Source organism: Eufriesea mexicana, unplaced genomic scaffold, assembly GCF_001483705.2.
Source record: "Eufriesea mexicana isolate 0111107269 unplaced genomic scaffold, ASM148370v2 scaffold1596, whole genome shotgun sequence".
In the NCBI taxonomy this organism is placed as follows: domain Eukaryota; kingdom Metazoa; phylum Arthropoda; class Insecta; order Hymenoptera; family Apidae; genus Eufriesea; species Eufriesea mexicana.
The window spans coordinates 256,552-275,805 of NW_016909691.1; the positions used below are offsets into that span (position 1 = coordinate 256,552).

Genomic DNA, 19,254 nt, shown 5'->3' on the forward strand with positions numbered 1-19,254 from the left:
AGACTGAAATAGCTGATGAAGATACGGAAGTGGCTCGAACACAGTCACGACTGCTCGGCTGCTCTTTCGATGGAACTGGTTTCGTCTCTGGGCAATCGGCTTTTAACCCTGCTAGCCTCTCCGCTCGCCAAACAGGCGAATTACAATCGATTATAGCCTCCTCGTTTTAATTAGAGACCTGGGAACTGATAATTGCCGCAAATGGACGGGTCTGATGTACTAATGGCTCGAGGTATGGCAAAGGATTCCTCGGCGAATGACACGTGGATGGGTCACTCTTCTTCCGCGCTTCTGGGTCACTCTGGGTAGCAGAGGGTTGAAACAGGGGTCGTAGAGCGTTTATTTCGCGCGACGTTATTTTTATGGTCTAGTTGGCCCTCGGACCAGTCTGTCAGGTAGGTGGATGAGAGATACGTGCGAGGATTGTCTTTCTTTCCGAATGTAATTTGGGTTTCGTAGAGTAGTTGACGTAGATAGTTGCTGTGTAGCATGTGTGTATCTCTTGCATCGTTCCTTGTTATTCGTTCCTTTCTTGTTATTCGTTGTGGGAAGCAAGGCTATTGACAGTGACAGAGCACAGAGTGTCAGGCTCGTCACTGGCATCTGTTTAGCCTCTAGGGTAATTAAAGACATCTTTGCAGTCTTCTATAGTGCATTGATAAAATAGAGTAGTATGCAAGCAGGCTACTATTTAGAATAAACGATCATGTATCTATATCGAGTGTCACGTGACATGATAGAGGGCGCATTGATGCATCGTACTGATATGCAAATTATACCGATACTGTGCTGAAGAAATAAAATAAAATTTTTCATTTAAATATACGATTTAAAAATTTTTTAAGTTATTTCGAAATTTTGGAAAATTTAAATATACTCTGCAATTTAATTCTCAAACTAATCTTCTGAGCTCTTTTGATAAAATACAGTATTTCCATGCATAATAAATAGAATATACGATTTAAAATTGCAGAGATTTGAATCTCACGTATTTTTATTTTTAGTTTCATATTTATTTTCATTTCTTGTGGTTAAGTAAAATTTCAAAATGGTTTCCCTTCACCCATCCATCGATTCGTGGCAATTCCTAATAGAGGATCAAATCTTGCGTGTTTTTATTTTCATTTTCATTTTTATTTTTATTTATTAGAGTCAAGTAAGATTTCAAAATGGTCTCTCTTCACCTATCTATCGATTCATGGCAATTCGTCATGGAGAATCAAATCTTGTATGTCTTTACTTCTATTTTCATTTTTATTTCCATTTTCTATGGTCAAGTAAAATTTCAAAATGGTTTCCTTTCACCCATCTATCGATTCATGGCAATTCGTCATGGAGGATCAAATCTTGTATGTCTTTACTTCTATTTTCATTTTTATTCTCATTTATTATGGTCAAGTAAAATTTCAAAATGGTTTCTTTTCACCCATCTATCGATTCGTGGCAATTCCTCATAGAGGATCAAATCTTGCGTGTTTTTATTTTTATTTTCATTTTTATTTTTATTTATTACAGTCAAGTAAACTTTCAAAATGGTCTCTCTTCACCTATCTATCGGTTCATGGCAATTCGTCATGGAGAATCAAATCTTGTATGTCTTTACTTCTATTTTCATTTTTATTCTCATTTATTATGGTCAAGTAAAATTTCAAAATGGTTTCCTTTCACCCATCTATCGATTCGTGGCAATTCCTCATAGAAGATCAAATCTTACGTGTTTTTATTTTTATTTTCATTTTTATTTTTATTTATTAGAATCAAGTAAGATTTCAAAATTGTCTCTCTTCACCTATCTATCGATTCGTGGCAATTCGTCATGGAGGATCAAATCTTGCGTGTTTTTATTTTTATTTTCATTTTTATTTTTATTTATTAGAGTCAAGTAAGATTTCAAAATGGTCTTTCTTCACCTATCTATCGATTCATGGCAATTCGTCATGGAGGATCAAATCTTGTATGTCTTTACTTCTATTTTCATTTTTATTCTCATTTATTATGGTGAAGTAAAATTTCAAAATGGTCTCCTTTCACCCACCTATCGATTCACCACAATTCATGGTATCTCGACTGATCCCTGAACGTCGACCACTCGGTCTTTGAAACGCCCTATATAGACGTTCACTTTAAGTAAGAGTACATTGTATCGACTTTCGAGCGGAGAATGAGAATATCTTTTCCCTTGCAACCATGTAACGCAATCACGTGTAACGGTATCTGCTCAAAACGTATCAGGACTTTCGCAACTGGCCAACGAAGTATAATAGAAGTTCGCTCGTGATACGTATGTACACATGCACAATGAGGTTATCGAGTTTCATGTGAAACTATTCCTTGTCCTGGGCGATTGTTTTCGGATTAGCGTCCTGATCACCTCGAGAAATCGCCGCGAACGCCGCGAAATCGGTTGGTTTTGCACTTCTTGTAAGGAACAAGTAACAGGAATGTGAGAGGAATCTTCATTTGGATGGCGTCACCCTGCATCGAGATCTATCTTTGCTTCGAGGAACCATCCAGCTCCCTTCTTGAAACAGGATTGAGTGACGCAATGAGTCGTCACAGAGCCTATAAAGACCTAGTTAACACTAGAACTACCAACCCAGTCGAAATGACTGGTCCCAGAATTTTCCTTTTCGCAATCACCGAACACATACGCCTGCTTTAAAAATAAAATTGGTATCAACTCGTATTAAGAAAGAACTGTAATCGATATATTCACTCGTATTCATCGTACCGTTGAAATTACTATAATCTGTGCACGCCATAATTACGTACCTATTAAAGATCGGTAATTCCAGTGTTAAAGAGTTCGACGAGACACTTTTTGACAGTCCACCGTCTGTACCACGCATATGGAAGAGCTTCGAGCCTCCGTATATTTTCTACCGTCAAGAAATATGAAATACAATCAGAATCAAAAGTTCCTTTCGACTTATTAATCCGATCTTTACCACAGGAAGTGGAAAATTTCGTGGTTCAATCCTAACTTCGACTTTCTCTTGGTCCCAGCTTAACGTTCGCAACGACTGACAGAAATAGGGACGTCTATCAGTTTATGCATTATGCTAATTGACACGTTTATGTAAGCTAATAGAAGTGGGCACATCGTTTTCATTGGACATGGAAAGAAAGGAATTTAAAGAGCCTTAATTGATCGTTTTCGTATTAATAGCAAGTTAATGAACCTAGTTAACGAAGTAGGTAATGAACTAATAGCTCCCTCTGGTTAGAAATAGGCAGACAATACTGAAAGACTTAGGAACAGAGAGTGTAGTGTTCTCGATGAAGATTAACTGCCATCGTTAACATCTAAGATAGGGTCCAACCTTCTACTGTAATTATAAGTCATCGGAGACCCTAAATCCTATTCCCGGTAATACTTCACCCAATCCCGAGCTTCGAATCTTAAGCCATAGCTGGAATCTAAAATCCTTATGACAGGACGGAGTTGTATCGGTGCTGGACGACTCCAAGGAGTCTGAGAACCTCGGGAATCACGACGAAAGTCGCTAACCAGGGGAACAAGCATCTACGCTAATTCTAAGTCAACAGGGACCTAAGATACTTATAGTAGAAGGGAGCAACCGGTACCCTAGGACTCCAGGAAGCCTCGGGGACCTCAGGACCTGTGACAGAGGTTACCAATCATCGCAGAAACCTAAAGAAAGTCTTTGTGATAATTGGAATTACACAAAAGTCCAAAATTCCTTATGATAAAAGGAATAATCGATATTCCAAGACTCCATGAAACCCTGAGAACCGCAGGGCTCGCGTTGGAGGTTACCAATCATCGCAAGAACCTAAAATAAGCATCTATGCTAATTAGGAATTCACAATAATCCGAAATTCTCGCGATAAAAGGAACAATCGATATCTCAAGGCTCCACGAAGACTTGAGATTTTCAGGGCTCGCAAGAAAGGTTACCAATCATCGCAGGAACCTAAAGCTAGCCTCTGTACTAATTAGGAATACACAAAAATCCAAAATTCCTCGTGACAAAGGGAACAATATGTACCTCGCAAGACTCTAAGGAATATGAAGACCTTGGCAGCCACAACAGTGATTAGAGTTCCCAATTACCACCGAAACCCAAATAAGCTTCTCTGCCAATCATAAATCAACCTATCCCCCAAAATCCCTAAAATTATAAAACGAAACAATCACCCTAAAACAAAACAATCACCCCAAGGCCCTAAGACCCCAAGACCCTAAGACCCCAAAGCCCCCAAAAACGTAACCAACCTCTCTATCAATACCCAGAATCCGCCTCCAAAAATCCAATTCCAATTCCAATTCCAATTCCACTGCCGAATCCCGAAATCCAAATAACCTGAGAAGCATACACACCCAGAGAAGCCTGGAATTCTACTCTCCGACCTCAGCCACGCCTCTTCCATTACTCCAACCCAGGCCTCGCATACCCGCCGTATAACCCAGAGCCTGTCATCGCCGGGAACCCTTTAAACGGACCAGCTCCTCCGGTTCCAGCCCACCGAACTCGAACAGACCTTCGTCAGCATGGGAAACGCTGGTCCAGGTGTAGAAAAGAAGAAAGGGGAGAAAAAGGCAAGAACCTTGCGCCTTGACCTTGGCTGGGAGTTCCGCATTGCTGGAGCGCGAAGGGTCCCCAGGGAAGGGCCAGCTGGAGGATCGTTGGTCGGGCGAGAAGAAAGGGGCTGAGCCAGTGGCTGCCAGCTCCGACCTTCAACTTGACCGCCTCGACTCGCGCCCTTCTCCTTGGTCGAGGCAAGCGTGACCGCTTCGGGATACGAGCGCGTACAATTTTAGACCCGGGGTCCTTGACACCTTCGGCAACGAGACAACTGGCAGCCATTGACAGCCTCGAACGTTGCTCCCCCGTCCATTGATTTGCGCCGCTCGTCCGCTCGGTCAGACCGCGTGTGTGCTTGGCAACCATGAGCAAGCTGACGAGGGACCTTTCTATAAGATAAGTGGGAGAGCTAGGGGACTCGGAGCTCCGCTCAGACCTCGGCACTGTTTGCTCTCTTGGGTCTGCTGGGCCCGCATTGGGGCTTCTCGGGAGAGGTTGGGTCGGTAGCGAGTGTTTCTATTGGATGAAGCTGAAGTTTCTCAGGAGCTGCCTTAGGGGATTGTATAGGGAATTAGATAGTTTAGGGTTTGAGGAAGTCTCGAATTTTTATTATTTTCTTTCGCGATTTGAAATTTTTGGGAGTCCGATTAGATGAATATTTAATATCAATATATCTTAGATATCGAATTGTCTCTGTTAGGTATTTTTGTATATCGTTATATTCCTATTTTTGCTTTTAATATTGCATCCGGAATTTGGGGAATTTTTATCCCTTTCTTTCACGATTTGAAATTTTTGGGAGTTTAGTTTGATGAATATTTAATAGCAATATATCTTAGATATCGAATTGTCTGTGTTAGGTATTTTTGTATATCGTTATATCCCTATTTCTGCTTTTAATATTGCATCCGGAATTTGGGGAATTTTTATCCCTTTCTTTCACGATTTGAAATTTTTGGGAGTTTAGTTTGATGAATATTTAATAGCAATATATCTTAGATATCGAATTGTCTGTGTTAGGTATTTTTGTATATCGTTATATCCCTATTTCTGCTTTTAATATTGCATCCGGAATTTGGGGAATTTTTATCCCTTTCTTTCACGATTTGAAATTTTTGGGAGTTTAGTTTGATGAATATTTAATAGCAATATATCTTAGATATCGAATTGTCTGTGTTAGGTATTTTTGTATATCGTTATATCCCTATTTCTGCTTTTAATATTGCATCCGGAATTTGGGGAATTTTTATCCCTTTCTTTCACGATTTGAAATTTTTGGGAGTTTAGTTTGATGAATATTTAATAGCAATATATCTTAGATATCGAATTGTCTGTGTTAGGTATTTTTGTATATCGTTATATCCCTATTTCTGCTTTTAATATTGCATCCGGAATTTGGGGAATTTTTATCCCTTTCTTTCACGATTTGAAATTTTTGGGAGTTTAGTTTGATGAATATTTAATAGCAATATATCTTAGATATCGAATTGTCTGTGTTAGGTATTTTTGTATATCGTTATATCCCTATTTCTGCTTTTAATATTGCATCCGGAATTTGGGGAATTTTTATCCCTTTCTTTCACGATTTGAAATTTTTGGGAGTTTAGTTTGATGAATATTTAATAGCAATATATCTTAGATATCGAATTGTCTGTGTTAGGTATTTTTGTATATCGTTATATCCCTATTTCTGCTTTTAATATTGCATCCGGAATTTGGGGAATTTTTATCCCTTTCTTTCACGATTTGAAATTTTTGGGAGTTTAGTTTGATGAATATTTAATAGCAATATATCTTAGATATCGAATTGTCTGTGTTAGGTATTTTTGTATATCGTTATATCCCTATTTCTGCTTTTAATATTGCATCCGGAATTTGGGGAATTTTTATCCCTTTCTTTCACGATTTGAAATTTTTGGGAGTTTAGTTTGATGAATATTTAATAGCAATATATCTTAGATATCGAATTGTCTGTGTTAGGTATTTTTGTATATCGTTATATCCCTATTTCTGCTTTTAATATTGCATCCGGAATTTGGGGAATTTTTATCCCTTTCTTTCACGATTTGAAATTTTTGGGAGTTTAGTTTGATGAATATTTAATAGCAATATATCTTAGATATCGAATTGTCTGTGTTAGGTATTTTTGTATATCGTTATATCCCTATTTCTGCTTTTAATATTGCATCCGGAATTTGGGGAATTTTTATCCCTTTCTTTCACGATTTGAAATTTTTGGGAGTTTAGTTTGATGAATATTTAATAGCAATATATCTTAGATATCGAATTGTCTGTGTTAGGTATTTTTGTATATCGTTATATCCCTATTTCTGCTTTTAATATTGCATCCGGAATTTGGGGAATTTTTATCCCTTTCTTTCACGATTTGAAATTTTTGGGAGTTTAGTTTGATGAATATTTAATAGCAATATATCTTAGATATCGAATTGTCTGTGTTAGGTATTTTTGTATATCGTTATATCCCTATTTCTGCTTTTAATATTGCATCCGGAATTTGGGGAATTTTTATCCCTTTCTTTCACGATTTGAAATTTTTGGGAGTTTAGTTTGATGAATATTTAATAGCAATATATCTTAGATATCGAATTGTCTGTGTTAGGTATTTTTGTATATCGTTATATCCCTATTTCTGCTTTTAATATTGCATCCGGAATTTGGGGAATTTTTATCCCTTTCTTTCACGATTTGAAATTTTTGGGAGTTTAGTTTGATGAATATTTAATAGCAATATATCTTAGATATCGAATTGTCTGTGTTAGGTATTTTTGTATATCGTTATATCCCTATTTCTGCTTTTAATATTGCATCCGGAATTTGGGGAATTTTTATCCCTTTCTTTCACGATTTGAAATTTTTGGGAGTTTAGTTTGATGAATATTTAATAGCAATATATCTTAGATATCGAATTGTCTGTGTTAGGTATTTTTGTATATCGTTATATCCCTATTTCTGCTTTTAATATTGCATCCGGAATTTGGGGAATTTTTATCCCTTTCTTTCACGATTTGAAATTTTTGGGAGTTTAGTTTGATGAATATTTAATAGCAATATATCTTAGATATCGAATTGTCTGTGTTAGGTATTTTTGTATATCGTTATATCCCTATTTCTGCTTTTAATATTGCATCCGGAATTTGGGGAATTTTTATCCCTTTCTTTCACGATTTGAAATTTTTGGGAGTTTAGTTTGATGAATATTTAATAGCAATATATCTTAGATATCGAATTGTCTGTGTTAGGTATTTTTGTATATCGTTATATCCCTATTTCTGCTTTTAATATTGCATCCGGAATTTGGGGAATTTTTATCCCTTTCTTTCACGATTTGAAATTTTTGGGAGTTTAGTTTGATGAATATTTAATAGCAATATATCTTAGATATCGAATTGTCTGTGTTAGGTATTTTTGTATATCGTTATATCCCTATTTCTGCTTTTAATATTGCATCCGGAATTTGGGGAATTTTTATCCCTTTCTTTCACGATTTGAAATTTTTGGGAGTTTAGTTTGATGAATATTTAATAGCAATATATCTTAGATATCGAATTGTCTGTGTTAGGTATTTTTGTATATCGTTATATCCCTATTTCTGCTTTTAATATTGCATCCGGAATTTGGGGAATTTTTATCCCTTTCTTTCACGATTTGAAATTTTTGGGAGTTTAGTTTGATGAATATTTAATAGCAATATATCTTAGATATCGAATTGTCTGTGTTAGGTATTTTTGTATATCGTTATATCCCTATTTCTGCTTTTAATATTGCATCCGGAATTTGGGGAATTTTTATCCCTTTCTTTCACGATTTGAAATTTTTGGGAGTTTAGTTTGATGAATATTTAATAGCAATATATCTTAGATATCGAATTGTCTGTGTTAGGTATTTTTGTATATCGTTATATCCCTATTTCTGCTTTTAATATTGCATCCGGAATTTGGGGAATTTTTATCCCTTTCTTTCACGATTTGAAATTTTTGGGAGTTTAGTTTGATGAATATTTAATAGCAATATATCTTAGATATCGAATTGTCTGTGTTAGGTATTTTTGTATATCGTTATATCCCTATTTCTGCTTTTAATATTGCATCCGGAATTTGGGGAATTTTTATCCCTTTCTTTCACGATTTGAAATTTTTGGGAGTTTAGTTTGATGAATATTTAATAGCAATATATCTTAGATATCGAATTGTCTGTGTTAGGTATTTTTGTATATCGTTATATCCCTATTTCTGCTTTTAATATTGCATCCGGAATTTGGGGAATTTTTATCCCTTTCTTTCACGATTTGAAATTTTTGGGAGTTTAGTTTGATGAATATTTAATAGCAATATATCTTAGATATCGAATTGTCTGTGTTAGGTATTTTTGTATATCGTTATATCCCTATTTCTGCTTTTAATATTGCATCCGGAATTTGGGGAATTTTTATCCCTTTCTTTCACGATTTGAAATTTTTGGGAGTTTAGTTTGATGAATATTTAATAGCAATATATCTTAGATATCGAATTGTCTGTGTTAGGTATTTTTGTATATCGTTATATCCCTATTTCTGCTTTTAATATTGCATCCGGAATTTGGGGAATTTTTATCCCTTTCTTTCACGATTTGAAATTTTTGGGAGTTTAGTTTGATGAATATTTAATAGCAATATATCTTAGATATCGAATTGTCTGTGTTAGGTATTTTTGTATATCGTTATATCCCTATTTCTGCTTTTAATATTGCATCCGGAATTTGGGGAATTTTTATCCCTTTCTTTCACGATTTGAAATTTTTGGGAGTTTAGTTTGATGAATATTTAATAGCAATATATCTTAGATATCGAATTGTCTGTGTTAGGTATTTTTGTATATCGTTATATCCCTATTTCTGCTTTTAATATTGCATCCGGAATTTGGGGAATTTTTATCCCTTTCTTTCACGATTTGAAATTTTTGGGAGTTTAGTTTGATGAATATTTAATAGCAATATATCTTAGATATCGAATTGTCTGTGTTAGGTATTTTTGTATATCGTTATATCCCTATTTCTGCTTTTAATATTGCATCCGGAATTTGGGGAATTTTTATCCCTTTCTTTCACGATTTGAAATTTTTGGGAGTTTAGTTTGATGAATATTTAATAGCAATATATCTTAGATATCGAATTGTCTGTGTTAGGTATTTTTGTATATCGTTATATCCCTATTTCTGCTTTTAATATTGCATCCGGAATTTGGGGAATTTTTATCCCTTTCTTTCACGATTTGAAATTTTTGGGAGTTTAGTTTGATGAATATTTAATAGGAATATATCTTAGATATCGAATTGTCTGTGTTAGGTATTTTTGTATATCGTTATATCCCTATTTCTGCTTTTAATATTGCATCCCGAATTTGGGGAATTTTTATCCCTTTTCTTCGCGATTTGAAATTTTTGGGAGTTTAGTTTGATGAATATTTAATAGGAATATGTCTTAGATATCGAATTGTCTGTGTTAGGTATTTTTGTATATCGTTATATCCCTATTTCTGCTTTTAATATTGCATCCCGAATTTGGGGAATTTTTATCCCTTTTCTTCGCGATTTGAAATTTTTGGGAGTTTAGTTTGATGAATATTTAATAGGAATATGTCTTAGATATCGAATTGTCTGTGTTAGGTATTTTTGTATATTGTTATATTTTTATTCCTCCCTTTAATATTGCATCCCGAATTTTGGGAATTTTTATCCCTTTCTTTTGCGATTTGAATTTTTTGGGAGTCCAATTATATGAATATTTAGTACGAATATACCTTAGATATAGAATTATCTGTGTTAGATATTTTTGTATATCGTTGTGTTCTTATTTCTCCTTTTAATTTTGCAATCACCACAGTAACGACTTGATAAGAATTTTTGTAAGTTCATAAAGCTTCAGTTCTTAAAGAAAAATATTCCACGTGCAAAGGAAAGTTAGTATTTTAAATTTCGGGAATTTTTAAATTTCCCAAAGCTCCAAATTTAAATTTCGAGAAATTGGAAATTGGCTTCTATCCATATATTGGACATCCATATATATATTTACTGTGGATTGTTTGCACGATTATTATATTGTATGAAAATATATGAGAATGTTTGCTCTAAAAATATTTGGAATGAAAATATTGGGAATTATTAGCGATTAAAATGGTACGAGCAAATTTTGAATCAAAGGAGATTGGGAAGGGAATAGAATTGAATTGAGAAGGAAGTCTGAATTGAAATGGGAATTAGATCTTGTAGGGAAGGCTAAAATGTGAGATGTATAAGGCTCGAATTGAATCAGGTCGTGGGAAACAAAGGAGATTACTGTAATAGTAACGTGTACTAGTTTCTGAAAGGAACGTTGAGAAGCAAAGATGATTGAGGCAAATGAATTTTAAATTGGTGGCTAATTGGAGAAGGGAGGTATAATGTGGGCATGGACCTAGCTTCAAAGAACTGTCTAAAATGTAGGGATGATTGATGTAAATGAATTTTCAATTGCCGAGAAGCTGCAGAATTTAAAATTCATAACAGGGTGAGGATTTAATTAAGCTTGATTAAGAGTCAGTTGACACGAAAGAATTATTCGTGTTAATTATTAATTACACAGTGTATCCTTTGTTCGTATTAATAATTAATTATACAGTGTGTCTCTTGTTCGTATTAATAATTAATTACACAGTGTGTCCCATATTAGAATTAATTATTAAGAGTATTTGTCTCACCTTTACCACTGGCAAAAATTTGTCTGTTAATATTTTACAATTTATAATTATACATATTTATAATAAAAAGAAAAACAGGAAAGAAATTGGCGAAAAATAATTTTTACCGTACGAAGTGTTTCGAGAATAATTTTTGCAATATAAAATTCTTAAAAAATAATTTTTACAATACAAATTGTTTCAAAAATAATTATTACGGTATGGAATTTTTAAAGAATGATTTTCGCGGTACAAGATGCTCAGAGAATAAATTTTTACGGGACAGGAATTTATGTCGGTGTCTTTTTGTCTCACAGGCCCTCGGCCAGGACGTTCTGATGGGGGCCAAGGAAGAAGAATGGGGCAACGCGTTGAGTGTACGAGACAAATCCTCGCTGGGAGTGGTGTTGAGGGATCGTTTGATGACGGATGCCGCCCTCGGAGGTCCACGACCGATCAAGTCCGAGCACAATTACAGTCTGTTGGCGTCGAGTCCTCCTCCAAGTCCCGCGACACCCGGTGCCAACCCCCATACACCTAATTCCGGTTCGTCCGCCGACAGGGTAGGCGCTTCCCTCTCCACCACCAGTTCCTCCATCGATTCTACTAACCTGGATCACCATAAATCTTTGGACATTCGAAGCAGGATCGATGGTGAGAATATACGAAAATTCTTATTCCACTTATAAAGAAAAATACAATTTTGCTGTAAATTTTCGGAGAATTGACAAAGTTCAAATGGAACTTTGAAAATTTATAATAGATATCAAATATTTTAAACTTTGTGCGTAGCTCTTAGCTTGGTATCGTATGTCAAAGATTTTTCTTTGGCATACGATACCAATTACCAGGTCTCACCACGTGGAGGTGGCTACGCATCGAGACCCGACATGTGCCCTAGTGGCACAGCCTGCTGGCGCTATCCGTGTCAAAGGTTCCCTAACCTAACTCGGAGCGAAAGAAGTTAACGTGAAAATCTACTGACACTTTATTAAATTTCGTGTCTTACAAAGGGTTCGCGATTATTCGAAAGACCGACTAACCTACGCGACGCACTCCCGTGTACAAGACAAACTTCACATCTCTGCACCCTCCCGATCGGGCCTAGCCCACCCTGCCACCGCCGACCTCGCCATGGCTTACTCGATGACCTGAGGCAGCTAACGAACCAGTGAAACACCCAGAGGCAATCCGAGGGTCCTATGCGAGGCCTAACAGTCGGAATCACGCGCATGCTCCATACCCCGGTTCTATGCAAACATAACCACATAGCCACCAAGTGCTAGAGGGGCAGGCAGGCACGCTCTTGCAATGATTCCGACTGCAGGGCCCATCCCCCGGTCGTGTGCACGGATTGGCACCCAGGACGACTAAGGTCGACGGACCCTCGTATTGCTCCAAATGCCTCACCAGCCCGAGAGCCACCAAAGATCTCGATGCATGACGAGATTGACAGTGGCAGAAATGAGTGTCGGAGACGAGTCGTGAGAATGACTTACGAGACGCGGAGCTGACGAGTACACGGGAAGTACGTGCGTAGGCTAGTCGGTACTTAGGAACAGTCGCGAGATTATCGCGAGAACAATTATGTTCTGCTTGGTAAACGAAAGGGTTAAGTGGAGGATAAAGAATTTATATATTCGCTCCAAGTTCGGTGGGTTACCTTAGTTCAGACAGCGCGCACACGAGACTTAGTCTAGGGTTCTATCTTATGTTACAACTACTTAGATCTACTTAGATCTAAACACACACACACACACATTCAACGATGTCTTGAAAAACCTGAAAAGCTGAAACAGATTGTTAAGAGATTTGTAACACATATTAAAAACCAAACAAATATAAACCATAAATATCAATTAAATGGAATGAAGAACCCAACGATGAGATATAAAGAACCCAACAATGAGATATAAGGAACCCAACGATGAGATATAAAGAACCCAACGATGAGATATAAATAAACCAACGATGAGATATTCGAATATTATACGAAATATTGGAATAAGAATAAATAGAAACAAAAAATAAAACCTGAAAAATGAAAAAATAATTAAAACCTGAAAAAAGAAAAAATAATTAAAACCTGAAAGAAAAAATTAATTAATATCTGAAAACAAAAGAAAAATTATTAGTAAATTATTTAATGGGGTGGGATGAGGGTGGGGTGGCTAGCCCCAACCTCATTTCGGACCCCCACCCCTCGCGCACTACGAAAATTTAGATGTTACACTCGCGAGACCGAACCGACAAATGAGTTTTGCTGCGTCGCGTCGCCCTTTATATAGCCTCCGATCGGCCGTACCCCCCACCCCAATTACAAATTTCCAAACTTAACCGATTCTATTAATTTTTATTTTCCCGTGTTAATAACCAATAATTTAATAATTTTTCATTATTATTATAAATTTACATTCTGCACAATTTGTTACTCACAAAATTAATTTGTTATTAACAATAAGTGTATTAAGTTATAAACTTTTTAAAAACTATTCATACATTTTAACATAACTACGTTATAAATTCAAGTGATAGGCAATAATTAATAAATTTTTTCACTTTTATTATAAATTTACACTGTGGATATTTTGTTATTAACAATATATTTGCAAATCATCGGTACATTTTAACATTAATACGCTGTAAGTTCAAGTAATACCCAGTAATTTATTAATTTTTTCACTTTTATTATAAATTTGCATTGTGTACAATTTGTTATTTATAATAAATTTGATAATTTATAAATTTCGTTCCACTTCCACTAGGATTTATTAAAAAACTATCAATTTTAATTAGCCCCTATACGTTCTATCATTCTCTATGATAATACACCTACAAAAATGATCAAAGTTACACCTATTTCATGTTTAATAAAACAGATTAAGTACAATATCAGCCTCACGACAACCTATAGTAATAATCCATTATCATATTTAACATGAGACTCACGACGATCTATTCTATATAGACTCACGATCCTAACACGAGTATTCAATACAATCTTAACAAAAATAGTGTCCTGATGATCCAACCCAAGTAACCCCAATCCCACTAACATCGAACCCAAGCAATCTCACCAGACTCGTCACCAAACTCACCAGACCCAGAGATCCTTCGACACAGAGACCCCTAACTTCGCCAAAGGTAGACCCAGCAGACCCGATATTAGCTGCATGCAGCGCTATCTGCGCCTAATACCATAATTCTCTTCCTCGCGAAGCCTTGATACCACGATCCCAGCGATATCCCCGACGTACTTACCTTCACCGACGCATCCGTCAGTTGCAAGGAACCTCCTCCTCACCTTTCCCACACTCGACTTTCAAGAACCTCTCCTCTGACATCATTACAGCGCCATCACGACCGATGGAGTGACGCTAATGCACGATACACCGCTTCGTCCCCTCGAATGCTATGGCGGAATATCGAACAGGAGTGGGTGTTACGTTACGGGGTAACAGGAGTCTGATAATTCCTCTAATTCGATGGAAACCCATGCGACTGGTACGCCCTCTAGCAACAACTGTCCAGCCTGGTTCGCGTATACATGTTGATCCATTAAGTCCTCCAGACAACATTCCCGCCACTCGGTATATCGTTAACAACTGGATCTGATAACAGACCAGGCAATCTGTTTGCTCGTGATCTCGTGGCACGCGTGATTTCGACGTTGGATCATGTTTAGGAGAGGATTTTGGTTGCGCGAGATAGAGGCTGTCGTTTGAGATTCGGAATGAACGAATGGAGTTATTTATTTTCGTGGATGAGGTGTTTGAGATGCATCTAAGATCGAATTCTGAACGGAATGGTCTGAAAGAATGCAGTCGTTTGGGAGGATCGAAGGGTTTGAGTTAAAGCGGAGTTTAAACCGAACTTGGACCGGCTGGATGTCGAGAGAAAGCGAGCTGTTCGAACGTTCGACGTTCTATATAGCTACTTGGTCCCTTTCCAGCTGCCTGCTTTCTTTTAGACAGTTTGGTATTTTCGTGGTCGTTCAGTTCTTTCGAATCGTTCAATCTTTTTTTGATTATTCGATTTCTGTTGGGAATGGTTTGGTCCCTTCTGAAACGCTTCATTTTTTAGGAATTACGCGGTTTTCTACGAGGTCTATGACAGTTTTTGAATTATTCGGTCTATTTTCGAATTATTCGGTTTTTTATCGAATCCTTGGGTTTTCTCGAATCACTCGACTTTTTTGAATCCTTGGGTTTATTTGAGTCATTCGGTTTTTTTCGAATCATTCGATTTTTCTCGAATCACTCGGTTTTATTCGAATCCTTGGAATTTTTTAGGTCATTCGGTTTTTCTTGAATGACTTGGTTTTTTTTCGAATCCCTGGGTTTTCTCGAATCATTCGATTTTTCTCGAATCACTCGGTTTTATTCGAATCCTTGGGTTTTTCGGATCATTCGATTTTTCTCGAATCACTCGGTTTACTTCAATTATTCGACTTTTTGGATCATTCCCTTTTTCTCGAATCATTCGATTTTTTCGGATTATTCAGATTTTCCTGAATCATTTGGTTCTTCTTGAATCCTTCAATTTTTTCCGGATCATTGGGTTTTCCTCCAATTTTCCTCGAGTTTCTTTTGAGCCACTCGATTTTTTGCAGACTATTCGATATATTCAAGTACTTAATTTTAAATTAGGTTCGGTTCGAATGTCTAGCTGCTCGAATATCCGCAGAGTTCCGACACCTCTGTCATGAGAAACGTTTGCCTTCTTCCGTATCGGTACACGTGGATGCAATTCCCTAGATAATTAGAATGCAGATTATGCAGTAGCTGGGGATTTCGCGGACTCGAACGAGCGTCGAGGGGATTTGTAAATTCGCCTGCAAGGCAACGCTGATATTTATCAGCCTAGATTGCTAGGACACGAATGATCGATCGACGATCAGATTTTCCTCGCTGGTTTCACGATCGTGAAAAATTGTTTTTCGACCTCTAATTAGCATTCGAGCGGTTTTATCATCGACGACGTAAAAACTCGTATCTCGCGAGTTTAATGACGAGAATTAGTTATCTTATTACTTTCATGACTCATCAGTCTTCAGTTTAGGTACTGAGATATTTCAAATATTACTCTAATCGCGATAACGAAAGAACGAAACACCAAAATTCGTTTCATCATAGTATAAATTCTTTCAAAATTCTCTTTTAAGCCTATTCTTGATCCATCTTTAATTCGAATCACTGTAATTAAATTGATACTGCAATTTACATAACGACATCTAAATTCTTATTTTTATTTTGTCTCCATTAATAAAATAACGTTTGATCATAGTATTGGTCCTTTCAAAATTTGTCGAAGTCTACTCTTACAATTGGTCTATTTCTACTCAGGACCCCTGCAATTAGAATAATACTGAAAATAAAATACCCAATTTACATAACGACATCTAAATTCTTATTTTTATTTTGTTTCCATTAATAAAATAACGTTTGATCATAGTATAATATATAGTTATAGTGTAATAATATAAAGTATATAGTATAGTTTGACCATAGGTCTTTTTAAAATTTATCAAAATCTACTCTTAGATTTTTTATTTTATTTCCATTAATAAAATAACGTTTGATCATAATATAATATATAGTTATAGTGTTATAATATTTAGTATATAGTATAGTTTGACCATAGGTCCTTTCAAAATTTATCGAAATCTACTCTTAGTCTATTTCTACTCAGCCCCCTCCCCCCTGCAATTAAAATAATATCCAAAATAAAATACCCAATTTACATAACAATTATTCTGTCTCCATTAATGGAACAATTTTCGTTTAAAAAAGGAGAATACTGTCATATAAATAAATTCACAGAAATTCCTAATATTTCCTTCACCAACCTAACATTTAAAATTTTTAAATATTTCCCTATTAAAACTCATATCTATGTATTTACTTATTTCGTCGATAATTGTACGTACATATATTGTGCTGTCGCGTAAAGGAATTTTTAGAATCAGGGAAGAGTAGAATTTTCGAGATTCTCGAGGGAAAGTGAAAGTGAAAGAGGGATGTTTTGGGTGTTGCAGACATGGAAGAGGAGTGTTTCCCGGCGATCTCGATGAACACCGCGTCGGGACGCGACGAGATGCCCTCGTCGTCGTCCACGTCGTCTACCTCAGCAATTATCCTAAAGAGAAGGAACAACATAGTACCTGAAGACGTGGAGTGCGCCGAGATTAAAGGGGAACCCCTGAGCGCGCCCAGCAGCCCCTCGGAGTCTTGTCAGACGACCATGGTCGACGACAAGAGCACCATAACCATGGTGTTCCCTCAGAGTCTTCACTTCTCCAAGAACCACATGTCGCAGACCAGCGACAGCGAGGAAGACGACGAGGAGTATTATCAGGTACCTCTTCGTTTCCATTTTATTTTTATTTAATTCCTTTCCTTTCTTTTTTTTTTTTATTTATTTTTTCGTGTGAAGTTTTTGGACCAGATTGGCTTCTATCGAATTAGGGGGTTTTCAGGAACAGGTATCTCGAGTTAATTCAACGAGCAACGAGCGATTACGAGCACTTATTATTTGTTTTGTCCGTAGACAAGTTTGAATATTCTTTATTTATGAATGTATGGGTTAAATTTGGAAATCTTTTGGTTTTGCATAAAAAGAAGGCCACTGGTTCGAAGCTTAATATATGTGATACTATCATAATATTCTAAAGAGTGAGGGGAGGTTAAGATTTGAGAATTGAATGATTATTAATAATAAAAATAAATTTCTTAGTGTCTGTGAATATTTTCTATTCATGGGAACAATTATTAAATTCTAAAATTTAAAAACATAATAAAATATTCTGAAGAAGGGAATTAAGATTTGAGGATTGATTAAATTATATTAATAATAAAAATGAATTGCTTAGTGTCTGGGAATATTTTCAGTTCATAGGAATAATTATTAAATTCGAAAATTTAAAAAAATAATAAAATATTCTAAAGAGGGGAGTTAAGATTTAAGAATTAAATTATATTAATAATAAAAATAAATTGCTTAGTGTCTATGAATATTTTCTATTTATGTTAATAATTATTACATTGCAGAATTTATAGAAATAGTAAAATAATATGAAAAAGTAGGTTAAAATTTGAGAATAGAAATGTTATATTTCTCTTTTCTTCTGTATATAATATTTTCGAATATTTTCTATCTAAAAATTTTTCGATGCTGTTGAAGTATCATCATAAAGGAGAATCGTGAGATATGCGAATATTCCAGACGATCAGGGTAGTAAAAGTGGCTGGATAGAAGAATCGCATAGAGGGGTGAATTTTGCACGAAATTCTTTCTAACACTTTCAAGTTAAATCGTTAAAACGGTATAACAAATGTTCATACGATCCAGCAAAATTACGTCGCAAATGTTCATGTTTTATTCATAGCTACGCGCGGACACCTGTTCTAACAGATAAGGCTGAACATTGGATTGTAGTTAATTATTATTGGACCTGCGGCGTTGATATAGATATAGAGACACCTGCTGAAAGTTTCGAAACCGAGCACTTGTAATTTTCACGGTAAAGTAACTTTTATTAAGTTCACTTTAAATATTTAGCATAATTATATCTTCCTCTTTCTGCTTCAAATTATTCGTATTATAGACAAACCTTCATTTAAAATCTTATTTTTAATATCGACCTGAAAGTGGCCAAATAAATTACTCGATGCACACGAATACATTTTTACCTGTTTCTAATAATTAAATTTTTCAATTCTTCGTAATTCATAATTGGGACTTCCGAACTTCAAATATACCCTCATACTAATTTTCATACATTTCACAATCGATGAAATAAAAATAAATATTCTTGATATCCCATTTTTTCAATTTTCTCGTTAATTATAACTCGAAATTTTATCCTTTATGCCTGATAATTCATTGAAATAAATAAAAATATGAAAGGAAGACTTCGAAATACTCTAACAACAAATTTCCACCTTTTATAGCACCTAAGTTCTTCAATTTTTCCTAATTCAAAATTTCTCTTTC

The 19,254-nt window shown here is 35.6% G+C and overlaps 1 protein-coding gene across 1 annotated transcript in view; it reads left to right on the top strand.

Annotated features, from left to right (window-relative positions):
• CrebA (Cyclic-AMP response element binding protein A) overlaps window positions 1-19,254 on the top strand; it is a 73,950-nt gene that overhangs the window by 49,431 nt on the left and 5,265 nt on the right. The window contains exons 3-4 of the mRNA XM_017901275.1: window positions 11,577-11,913; window positions 17,297-17,616. Coding sequence (XP_017756764.1) covers window positions 11,577-11,913; window positions 17,297-17,616 — 657 coding nt within the window. The remainder of the gene's footprint in view (window positions 1-11,576; window positions 11,914-17,296; window positions 17,617-19,254) is intronic.